General features: G+C 39.0%; 1 protein-coding gene across 3 annotated transcripts in view; it reads right to left on the bottom strand.

The window, feature by feature from the left end:
• The window catches only part of SUGCT (succinyl-CoA:glutarate-CoA transferase), a 750,432-nt gene that overhangs the window by 92,025 nt on the left and 646,269 nt on the right, over positions 1-12,138 (bottom strand). For all 3 annotated transcript variants that reach the window (XM_053218654.1, XM_027071610.2, XM_053218653.1), the window contains one exon: positions 10,737-10,800. In XM_053218654.1, the coding sequence (XP_053074629.1) occupies positions 10,737-10,800 (64 nt within the window). The remainder of the gene's footprint in view (positions 1-10,736; positions 10,801-12,138) is intronic.

Raw genomic sequence — 12,138 nt, 5'->3', positions numbered from 1 at the left:
GAGGACTGGCTCTCCAGCCATGAATGAACCTGGCAATGAAGGCAAGCAATTCACTCTAGGCTGAAGCCCACTTGGAGGCAAAAGTAGTGTCACTTCTTGACTACCCAAGGTAACTCTATAACACGGAAGTCTAAACTGAAAGATTATTTTAACTTTTTTTGTACTTAGCTATTAGATGGCATCCAATTCCAGCCAATGTACATGCCTAATTACATTTAATTAATTTATCCTCTAAAGACCCATCAGAAAGTCTGTATTTAAATTTGATCCAGAAAAAGACTTCTCTGGGTACCCAATGTAAGTTGGCTGCTACTAGGGCAGCAAGGACTCTAGCACGGATCCCAGAAAACATCTAATCCATCCACCTTTTAGGACAAAATAACCAAAAATGCTTAACCATCCCTGAGACTTCCACTCTTCGTGTAGCTATTTGTTTTTATTTTGTTTGGTTTGGATTTCTAGATTTTGTTCAACATTCAGTGGTCTTCTCAGATGATTTCAAACACCCCTAACCTCAAGGATCATTCTGCAGAGTGATAGTTGGAGAAAACACCTCCAATTAAATATTCACCCAGGAAAAGTCTTCAGCCTACATGTCACTTTCTAATAGTGAAAACAACTCTGTGCCCCAGAACTTTATTGATAACTTAGGACTAACTTGCAACAAGCGTTTATTGTCTACTAGACAGAGTCACTTATCTCAGTGCTGAGATTGATGAGGACAGGTTGAAGAGGAACAACTGAGATCTTGGCCATTTTCCCAGTCCCTACTAACAGGAACATGAATTCCCTGAGCATGAAAGCCCAGCTCTCACAAAATATTTCTTCCTCATGGCACAGATAAGCATAGTTGATGGAGATCCCTAAGTCATATCAGCGACAGTAACTTGGCTCTTAGGGCTTCTCCAGTTCCTTATGGAAAGACATTCCTGGAGATGCGATTCACTCCTCCTCTGCTTCCTCCCTGCTCTCCTAGGAAGGGAAGTCACTGTGCTATTCATTTCTCACTAAAGGATAACAATGTCTACGGCCCTGCCTCATTGTAACAGGACTGCCAGAGAAGGCTGCAGGCACTCAATGTCAAATCACCTGGGAATACACTGATTTATTTAACTCTCAGTACATTGCCATGGGTTAAGGGTTTAATAAAGTTAAAAATAATTGAGGACTTTGGGAAGTACCATGGCTAGTCTATTTGAAAATTCATTTCCCTGCCAGCTTTCTCTCGTTCTGTTGACAGCCTGTAGAACCTTGCTTTCATCTGTTTCCTCTCTTTACAGCTTAACCTGGTCCCCGAAGGAGTATGCTCTTTCTAGAAGATAGATTGAGTACTACACACAACATGAAAACTTTACACACTCTTCCTGTTGTCATCTGAAAGATTTTTCTACCTGGAAGAAATAACTTATCTCACCTTCCACTCTCAGATTGGCTTTACATAGGATTCCTTACGAGCACCGACATTTTTAAACTTTATGGAGGGATACAGCTGAAACTTTGGTTCCTCTTAATTTTTCTTTCTCCCTGGTGAGATCTGTGACAACTTTGTCCATTGCTGTAAACGATTGTAGAAATGTAACTGCACTTTGAGGGTATGTGATTTCAGAGACACTATCTAAGTTTCTATCTAAAGGGAATAAAACAGCTAAAAGCACCAGGGCGACATGAAGGCTTAGCAGAGGAAGACTGGCAACAATACAGGAGACTAGGTGGTCACTCCATGTAAAGTGTGTACTTCAAACTGGAAACAAACTAACAATGTACAATAAATCTCTTTCAGATAACTTCCACGTTATTCTGTTCATAAATAGTCCATCTGTTCATAAAAAATCCATACTGCTTAAAATTGTCACAAATCATGTTTTTAATTATTTTTCACCTAATAGTTTTTTATTCTAATCATCACCCAGAAAATGTCTATTAATTATTTAGTTGGTATAGAGGGTGCTGGTTTGATTTCAAATGATAATATTTTTGTCCTCCAGAGGCTTATAAAAGAAAGATGTTCATCATTTATAAAAAGTCTTGCAAAACATTCAGAAATTAAAAAATAGGGGCACCTGGGTATCTCAGTCAGTTAAGTATCTGACTTTTCAGCTCAGGTCATGATCTCATGGTTTGTGGGTTCAAGCCCCTGTGGGGTTCCGTGCTGACAGTGTGGAGTCTTGAGCCTGTTTTTGGTTCTGTGTCTCCCTCTGTCTCTGCCCCTCTCCTGCTTTCACTCTGTCTCTCAAAAATAAATAAATGTTTAAAAAAATTTTTTTAAAGAAATAAAAAAAATGTCAGGTAATCACAGAAGTACATTCAACTTTTTCAAATTTCACTATAAAATCCAGACATCAATATTCCAATAAGTTGGTTTGAGCTCCATTAACTCATAGCAGTGATTGTCCTTCCTGCCCCAACACTGACTAGTTAAAAACTGTTGCAGAGTCCAAATACAAATGTTAAAATATTATGGGGAAAAGACTTAACAAAAGTTTTATTTAAAAGAACTTAAAGAAGTGTCTGGGTGGCTCAGTCAATTAAGCCTCTGACTCTTGATTTCAGCTCAGGACATGACCTCACGGTTCATGAGTTCAAGCCCCACATTGGGTTCTGTGCTGACAGCGTGGATGCTGCTTGGGATTCCCTCTCTCTCTCTCTCTCTCTCTCTGCCCCTCCCCTGCTCAGGCTCATTCGCTCTCTTGCTCTCTCTCAAAATAAATAAATAAACTTAAAAAAATAAAATGAAAGAACTTAGAGCTGCTTGCTGAAAAACACAGATCAGGGTACAAGCAGGCAAGGGTAACTGAATTTAAAATCATTTCACATCTTCTTGATCCATTCGTCAGTTGATGGACACTTAAATGGAAGGTTGATGGGGGGATGGGGAAGAGGGAAATGTGGGTGATGGGCACTGAGGAGGGCACTTGCTGGGATGAGCACTGGGTGTTGTATGGAAACCAATTTGACAATAAATTATATTAAAAAAATAACACATTTAAAATAAATAAGTAAGTAAGTAAATAAATAAATAAATAAATAATAAAATCACTTCACAGGCACAGAAGACTACTTCCCTTTAACAGCACTGACACACTCCCCATTAAAATACTTCCCAGAAGAGCTACTGGAATCGGACAATTGCAGTACACACAAGGAAGTATCTGTAAATGGTTATGGTGAAAAAGTTTAGAGTTACACATCAAACTCTATTTCAGTGACAGCCTTTGAAATTTGGAACTCAAAACCAAGGTGATTTGGCACCTACATAGACCATGGAGGACAGCGTGTTCCACTCTGGCTAAAAGGCCAATGGGCAGCAGAATTACAAGATGCAAATGACAAATGGTGCCGTGGAAATGGGCAGTCCTTTGGAATGTGATAACCAGTGGAATATCTTTCCACTACAGTCACAAATAAGGTGATGTTTATATAATGGCCAATCTCTTGTTGATGAAATGTTGTGGTGTGAACTTTAACTTACTTTTTAATTTAGCAATTACATACAAACTGCTATCAGTTTCATAGTTTAAACTTCAGGACATTATGAGTTTTACAAAAATCTCCAATGGAGTCAGAAGGTTTCTAGAAATTATACCTAAAAGCAGTCAGTGAGAACATCTGCCAAACCAGGTTGAGGCTTCTACCTGAGCTCCTCTTCCAGATCCCTTCTCCAGATACTAAGGACCTCAGAGACCTTGGCATAGATCTCCTTTACATTCTGATTTGTTTTTAGTTTGGTCATTAGTTCTGTGTTAGGTCTTATTCTTCCTGCCTCTGCTTACCTCGTCAGGGTGACTGTGAAACTGTCCCTCTCACTTTCTCCCTTTGAGCCCTTCCTCAGCTCCTCCTGTACACCAGCATGGCCTCCTGAAGGCCCCCACAGCCCACACCAGACTTGCCAACTGACAGCTGGACATTGTTTGTGTGTCTGTACATTTCACTTCTTAGGGAAGCCTCCCCTGATGCCACACACTAGATGAGGTCCCCCTGGTCTGTGCTCTCCCAGCACCCTGCTGTGGCCTCAGGTTCTCCATGGAAATGCTGATCCCCCTTTTCCTTCTAGTCCAATAAGCCCTCCCTGGTGAAGTGTAAGCCTCCTGAGTGACTGAGCCTGACCTGGGCACAGCTCTATTACCAGAGCTTCATCTGGCCAATAGAAGACCATAGATTGAAGTTTGTGTGTTTGAGATTTTACTACTCAACTCAGTTCTCTGGTTACATTAGTTAATTATGAGCATATTAGTACATTGTGGTCACTGTGCTGATACCTCCGTCATTAAACTAATGGTGACCTCCGACTAATGAACGCCGCCCTCCTGGGGACTCTTGGAATACCAGAATATTTAAGCCTGGCAAAGAGAGAAAGGATGCATTTTGTCATTTATATCCCCACTAAGAATTAATTTTTCTTAGTCTCTTTCCACTTTTAAAACTGTCAAACAGGCTCTAAAGCTCAAATGAGAGAGTAGTTTAATGAACAATATATGAAATAAAGAACAATGGTATGAGCTTAACTACAACTCATACTTACAGATCGTTCATGAACATTAACTAGTTCATATGTTTTCAAAGACATGTATCCACACAAATGAAATTTCTTTCTTAATTATTTACTATAGATTGGAGGTAGTGGGAAATGATATGAAAAGGGAGTATGTTGCAACAGATATAAACTAATAAAGGAAATAGCTTAGATCATACTACTCACTTTAGTATCAATAATGATTACAAATATTGGAACAATGTATTAAGTACTTACAATAATTATTTAAGTAGCTAAAAGAAATTTTGAAGAGGTTAATAATTTCCTATCCTTATTAAAAGAATATTAAAATTGATTGACCAAGACCTTTAAGGTATTGATCAATTAGTATCCTATATGAGAGCTCTAAACTGAGCACCTAAGGGAATGGTGTGGATTTATCATCTCTAAAAATGGTGCAATAAATATTGTATAAGAACTATTGCTGACCTCTTTGACCTCGGACAGAGAAACTTCTTACTGGACATGTCTGTGGAGGCCAGGGAAACAAAAGCAAAAATGAGCTATTGGGACATCATCAAGATAAAAAGTTTCTGCACGGGAAAAAAAAAAAAGTCAGCAAAACTAAAATGCAATAGATGGAATGGAAGAAGATATTTGTAAATGACATACTGGATAAAGGGTTAGTATCCAAAATCTATAAAGAACTTATGAAACTCACCACCCCAAAAAAACAAATAATCCAGTAAAGAAATGGGCAAAAGACATGAACAGACACTTTTCCAAAGAAGATATCCAGATAGCTAACAGACACATGAAAAGATGCTCAACATCACTTCTCATCAGGGAAATACAAATCAAAAACACAACCTCATACCTGTCAGAAGCTAAAATTAACAACTCAAGAAACAACAGATGTTGCCAGGGATGTGGATAAAAGGGAACTCTTTTGCACTGCTGGTGGGAATGCAAACTGGTGCAGCCACTCTAGAAAACAGTATGGAGTTTCCTCAAAAATTAAAAATAGAACTACCCTACAACCCAGCAATTGCACTACTAGGTATTTATCCAAAGGATACAAAATTTGAAGGGGACATGCACCCCAATGTTCATAGCATCACTATTGACAATCGCCAAAGTATGGAAAGAGCCCAAATGCCCATCGAGTGACGAATGGATAAGGAAGATGTAATATATATATATATATATATATATATATATATATATTAATATATATATATATATATATATATATATATATATATTAATATATATATATATATATATATATATATATATATACACACACACAATGGAACATTACTTGGGGATCAAAAAGAATGAAATCTTGTCATTTGCAACAATATGGATAGAACTCGAATGTTTTGTGCTAAGTGAAATAAGTCAGTCAGAAAAAGATAAATATCATATGATTTCACTCACATGTGGAATTTAAGAAAACAATGAACCTAGGAGAAAGGAAGGAAAAATAAGATAAAAACAGAGAGGAAGGCAAACCATAAAAGACTCTTAAATACGGAGAACAAACTGAGGATTGGTGGAGGGGAAGTGGGGGGGGATGGGCTAAATGGGTGGTGGGCGTCAAGAAAGGCACTTGTGGGGATGAGCACTGGATGTTCTAAGTAAGTGATGAATCACTAAATTCTATTCCTAAAACCATTATTACACTATATGTTAACTCACTTGGATTTAAATAAAATTTAAAAAAATTTTTTTTTAAAGAATTACTGCTGTTCTTCAAGAGACATATTTCTAGAACTGACTAAGATAGAAAACTTTTCAGGCAAATTAGTGCATTGTATGGAAAATTCAGTGAAGGTCACAAGAAATTCCTTAATATTAAAGGAAATTTAAATAGGTAGTTTTAGGTAATGTTAGTAAGGATTTTTATTGGAAATGTAAAGACACATATATAAATATATAAACTGCATGTAATGAATTCAAAAACATGTCTCCACTAGCCAACTAGAACACAATGTAGTATAATATCACTTTTAACTCCACTCTGGGTTTCCTGTTTTGGCAGATTCACCTCATTGAGGCATTGTGGGAGAATTAGAGGTGTTTCTGCAGCATTCAAACTATAACCTAAAACTTGTCCAATGGGGACATCCCTTACAAAGAAAGGCGGAACTATCATAGGTAAATACAATCAGTGAAAGGGGAAATCCACAGGAAAAATTGTAATTATTTACTTATAAATTCCCTTTACATTTAATACCTCTTACCCTGTCTGAGTGGCCTCGCAGTAGGATACAGTGAATTAGGAAATACAAGAGCAATTTCTTTTTTGACATCCATGAGCAGAATTGTCTCTCTTCTTTCACGGGTGGTCCAAATGTGCTGCTCTCAAAGATGCTCAGATGCTAATTCCAAAAATAACCTAAACGTATCCATTTCACCAGAAATCTGAGATTTCCTATACTGATAATCCTATAGAACAGGTACAAGGTAAGTCAGTAAAGTAGATATACCAAAAATATGCCTGAACTCAATAGAAATTAAAGAAACAAAAATAGTATTTTCCAAAGGGAAATAAAGATAAAAATAACAGATAAAAACGAAAGAGCTGAAGATCTGAGAATTGTATTGTGGTAAATTGAATTTTTGGCCTCAATTATTTACCCCTCTTTGTGCCCAGGCTTCCATGTAACTCTGCAATTTCTCTTAAAAAGAGAGAAACATTCCTCCACTCCTTGGAACACAGCCTAAAACTTGCTTTGGCCAATGGAATGCCGACAGAAGGGTCTGCTAGTTATGCATCAGTTCTTCTGTGGCCTTGTGGTTTCTGTTTGCCTTCTTATTTTCCTGCCATTGCCATGTGAAGAATGCAAGAGATAAGTGGGGCAGAGCTGAGCCCATGTTATAGTGAGGAGCCACGCTTGGCCAGACCTGCACCTAAAAGCAAAGTCACCCAGGCAAGTCCAGCTTGGCTACCCCCTACCTGGTCTACGTGTGTGGAATAAATAAATGCTTATGTTTGAATGGAACTGAGATTTTTGTGGTTATTTGTTACACAGCATTATCATCACAGTAGCTAAGTGATACACTTATAAATTAAAATGAGCAAAAAGGGGGGCACCTGGGTGGCACAGTCAGTTAAGTGTCCATCTTCTGCTCAGGTCATGATCTCACAGTTCATGAATTCAGCCCCACATGGGTCTCAGTGCTGACAGCTCAAAGCCTGGAGCCTGCTTCAGATTCTGTGCCTCCCTCTTTCTCTGACCCTCCCCTGCTTGTGCTCTCTCTCTTCCTCTCTCTCTCTCTCAAAAAATAAACATTAAAAAATAATAAATAAATAAAAATTAAAAATAAAATAAAATGAGCAAAAAGGGTATGCTTTTTCCTTAGGAATCTAAAAAAAATATTTCTCTCTCCCCAAGATTGATGTTCATTCATTTGCCAGGAAAGCCAACAAATTCACAACCGATTGATTGAGAGACTGCCAGAACCAATAACTTCATTGTAGGTTGACCACTGACTTACTTTTCTCCCTCCTATACCAACAACTATAATTAACTTTCAAATGTTTACCCTTTCCTCCCACGTATTGAGGATATTAATGACTATGACCTCATCTGTAAACTTGTAGAATAAAGTTTCATCAGAGGTTCTTGAATGTTCTTTAGATCCCATGGTTCCAAGCAGGTGTTTGGAGCAGACAGCCTGATGGAAGCAGTGGAAGAAAGCTTAACAGAGTGCTAACCTCTCAACCAGCAGAACTCTGCTTTAATATATTTTTGATATTGAGGTTTCACTTGGAACTCAGTTCCACTGTTTTAAAAATTAAAATTAAAAACTGCTGGATAGGGGCACTTAGGTGCTTCAGTCAATTAAGTGTCAGATTCTTGATTTCAGCTCAGGTCATTATCTCACGGTTCATGAGATCAAGCCCCCTGTCAGGCTCTGTGCTGATAGTGTGGAACTGCTTGGGATTCTGTCTCTCCCTCTTTCTCTGCCGCCCCCCCCCCCACAAGATAAATAAATAAGTAAACATTTAAAAAGTAAAAATAAAAAAATAAAAAATATTAGCGAAAATATTTTTTAAGATCTCTTCACACTGAAAACACTGTGATTAAATTTTTTTGACCACCCCCACTCTTCACTGCTATTGCCATGACCCTAACTTAAGACAGAAGTCCCGTAACAACTTCCAAACGTGACTGCCTGCTTTTAGTTATAAATTGTGCCATTTCACTCCCCTGCATCAAATTAGAGTAAAACCACATCTGGTGGGGTGTCCCGGCTCTGCCTCTCTCTGCAGTCTGACTTCCCACCCCTTACCTCACCTTTCTTATTGGCTTAAAATACACCCTGCTCTTTCCCAACTCAGAGTCTTCTCACATGCTGGTCCCTCTGCTTGGAATACCGTTCCCCTACTCTTCAAATGTCAACTTCTTATTATCCTTCAATTCTCCATTGATACGTGACCAGGCTTTCTCTGATCACTCAAACTAATGTAAGTCCCATCTGCCTCCATTATTCTCTACGACAACACACGTTGTGTCTTTTTTTTTTTTTTTTTTTTTTTTTGCACTTATCATGACTTAACCCTTATCAGAACATTTGTTGGTTGCTTTTATTACCTGACTCTCCATTGAGTTTGCGCTCCATGTGGTCAGGTCTGGTTTATTTTTACATTCCCAGGACCCAAAGCATTGCCCATGGAATGTGTATATGGAGTATGCTCAATAATATGAGTCAATAAGTGACTGTCTTAGCTTTTATGATAATTCTTTTATTTTTCCTCCACCACCTGTCTACACCTCATAGCATTTCCCTGTTCACATGTGGTTCCAGTCTCTGACATGCTTACACCTGCTCTCTCTCTCTCTTAGTTACCTTCCTTAATTCCCAGACAGTGGTCCTTATACTCTTGTACATAAGAATTTTCTCTTTCAACTTACTTTATCATCCCACTTTCCTCTTCTTTTCCTTCTTGCACCAATGGTCATGATCTGATCTGTTCTGGGACTTTGTTATCAAGCTGATCCTGAATCTTGAAATTAGATTATAGCTACATAATACCTAACAATAGCAGGTATTCAATAAGTGCCATCTGATACCTAGAGAAGTAAATATTCTATGCTGTTTATTTATTTTGAGAGAGAGAGAGAGAGAGATAGCGAGTGAGCATGGGGGAGGGGCAGAGACGGGGGACAGAGGATCCAAAGCAGGCTCTGTGCTGACAGCAGAGAGTCTGATGTGAGGCTAGAACTTAACAAACTGGGAGATCATGACCTGAGCCAAAGTTGGACACTTAACTGACTGAACCACCCAGGCACCCCTCTATGCTGTTTTGACTCAGGTGAGTGAGGGGTTTGGGGAATGCCCAAATTTCAAACAAGGTAACCAGCACTGAGCTTCAAGCAAACAATGACCAAAGTTGTATCCTAACTAATTTCATTATCCTCTGTCAGAAGAAAAGACAAAAATAAGTGTATGGTTTATATATGGTCTATAAAAGAGAGACCCGAGGAACATGAACATGGCGTGTTTTCCCAGCAGTGCCCCAAGTAGAGACAACTGAGCTGAGGAACAGTAACATTATGGTTGTTAGAGAAGTGAGATTTGTCGGGGTAGCAAGCTGGTCATGAGCTCTCACTACAGTTTGGATGCTCTGAGGCTTCTGGCTGCTGGAAAGAGAACTCTCTCCCGGAAGTGAAAAAGTTGGCATTTTGGCTCAGACCAAAATGTCTTAGTGAGTTTGTTTGGTATGAGTCAACTTAGAAAAATTCAATGTATTTTGAGTTAAGTGAAAATATTTTGTTTCCTTATCTACAAAGCTGAGATCCTCACCGTAAATCATAGTTCAGGAAAAAAAAAAATGTCCTGGTCTGAGCAGCCACTAGCCTTCCCTGGATGCCAGTTCCATTGTGCCTGGCTTACCTTCCCATTCACCTATGAACCATGTGTAATTTCAGAACAGTTGCCACATCTATTGTTGTCTATCTTTGGCAGTTACATTGTGTAGTTTTGTGAGCACGTGATTACATAAAATGGAGTCAGATAATATGAGCAATTTTAGTTACTAGGGCAATCAGATATTCGTTAAAACGAAGACACAAGTCCGTAGCCTAGGTATATGTGCTTGTGGGTATGATTCTAAGGTTTCCCTTTTATCCAAATGAAGAAGTTGGATAATGTCTTGACAAACTGGGGAATCACCAGCTACCAGCAGGGATCAGCACAGGGAATAATTAATGAAGGAAGGTATTGAGGAAAATAACCAAAGTTTTCAAACCTGGGACTGAGATCTTCCCCACAGTCGGATGCTTCATCTCCATAATGAGGCCATTGTGTAACACCTTCAAATGTAAAAACAGAAAACTAAATTACAAAATAAAATTACTATTTAATCTCAAGGAGTTTGAAAATTCCCCTGTTTGGCCCACCAAAGAAACATTGCAAAACACAGAATTTTCAAGTTTGGAATTTTAATTTGAAAGTAAATATTTGAAACAAAAATGTTTCCATCTTATATTAAACCAAGTGATGCCAACAAGATTTAGAAGGCACTACATTTTTTTTTTACAAAGTCTTCCCACTCATAAAAATGCTATTTGCTCCTAAATATACAGTATGATTTTCCCCTTTTCATCTGTGTTTGATCCTCTAAATACTGAAGCTCTGCCTCTTCTGGCATTACTTCATCACAGGCCATGGCCAAAGTCAACTGCAGAAGGACAGAATGGGAGGAAGAACCAGGACCAGGACCAGAGGAGCCCATGGGGATAGTACATGAGCTCCTAGCAATTTATTCAATGGAAGATGTGGGAGTCAGTCCAGTTTGAAAGGTGAATCTGAATAACCAGAAGGCTCAGTGACTGCCGGAAGTGGACATATTCAGGGCTGCTGTGACCAGTAATAGGCAGGGCCAGCTGACCGGGAAGCCCAGAGTGGACTCATGTCAGAGGCTTGAGCTGGAGATTGGAACCAGAGAGGTTTTGGGTGGTAATAAGACCATTATTATAAGACAAGATCTCAGAACTGGGAGTCAGTGGGGAGCTGGCAGGGAGGAAATTAGAGCAAACAAAACAAAACATAGACCCTGTCCTGAAGGGCTGGTTAGGTTCCCAGGCACTAGGACCACGATAGGTATTTGGTGGTCCAAATAGCTTGGACCTCCAAGCTAGGTAGGTCCTGGCCTACCTAGACTTGGCCTCAGGTTCAGACTCAAGGCCAATTACTAGGACAGGGACATTCTATTAGGGACCCAAGCAGAAGAAATGTGACTTGATGTTGAATTGCTTGACTACTGGAAAAGAGCTACCTACATCCTCGGCTTTCATTTTTCCTATGGGGTGGGCAGGAACACAGAATCTGCCAGGGATCAAGTGCCCTCATAGGTAAAGGATGAGACAAGGGCATGGAACTAGATTCTAGACTACAAAAGTTGAATTCTGGGAGGCGAAACGTTTGGTCATACACAAATGAAAATTCTACAAAGTTGTTTTCCTTTGTTTAATTGTTTTTAATAACTACTGTCTCAAAGAACCCCAAAATTCAATTTACTATTACTATTACTGACTGTTCAGAGAGACATATATGGGTGACTCACATATGAATTGTGCTTTATCTGTACTATCTACCAAATGGAGAGCTTCTCTCTTCCTGTTTTGTACATGGATCTAAAGGGCAAGGGT

The sequence above is a fragment of the Acinonyx jubatus genome, chromosome A2, assembly GCF_027475565.1.
Source record: "Acinonyx jubatus isolate Ajub_Pintada_27869175 chromosome A2, VMU_Ajub_asm_v1.0, whole genome shotgun sequence".
In the NCBI taxonomy this organism is placed as follows: Eukaryota; Metazoa; Chordata; class Mammalia; order Carnivora; family Felidae; genus Acinonyx; species Acinonyx jubatus.
The sequence above is the reverse complement of the archived record's forward strand: the minus strand, read 5'-3'. Positions and strand labels throughout refer to the sequence as shown.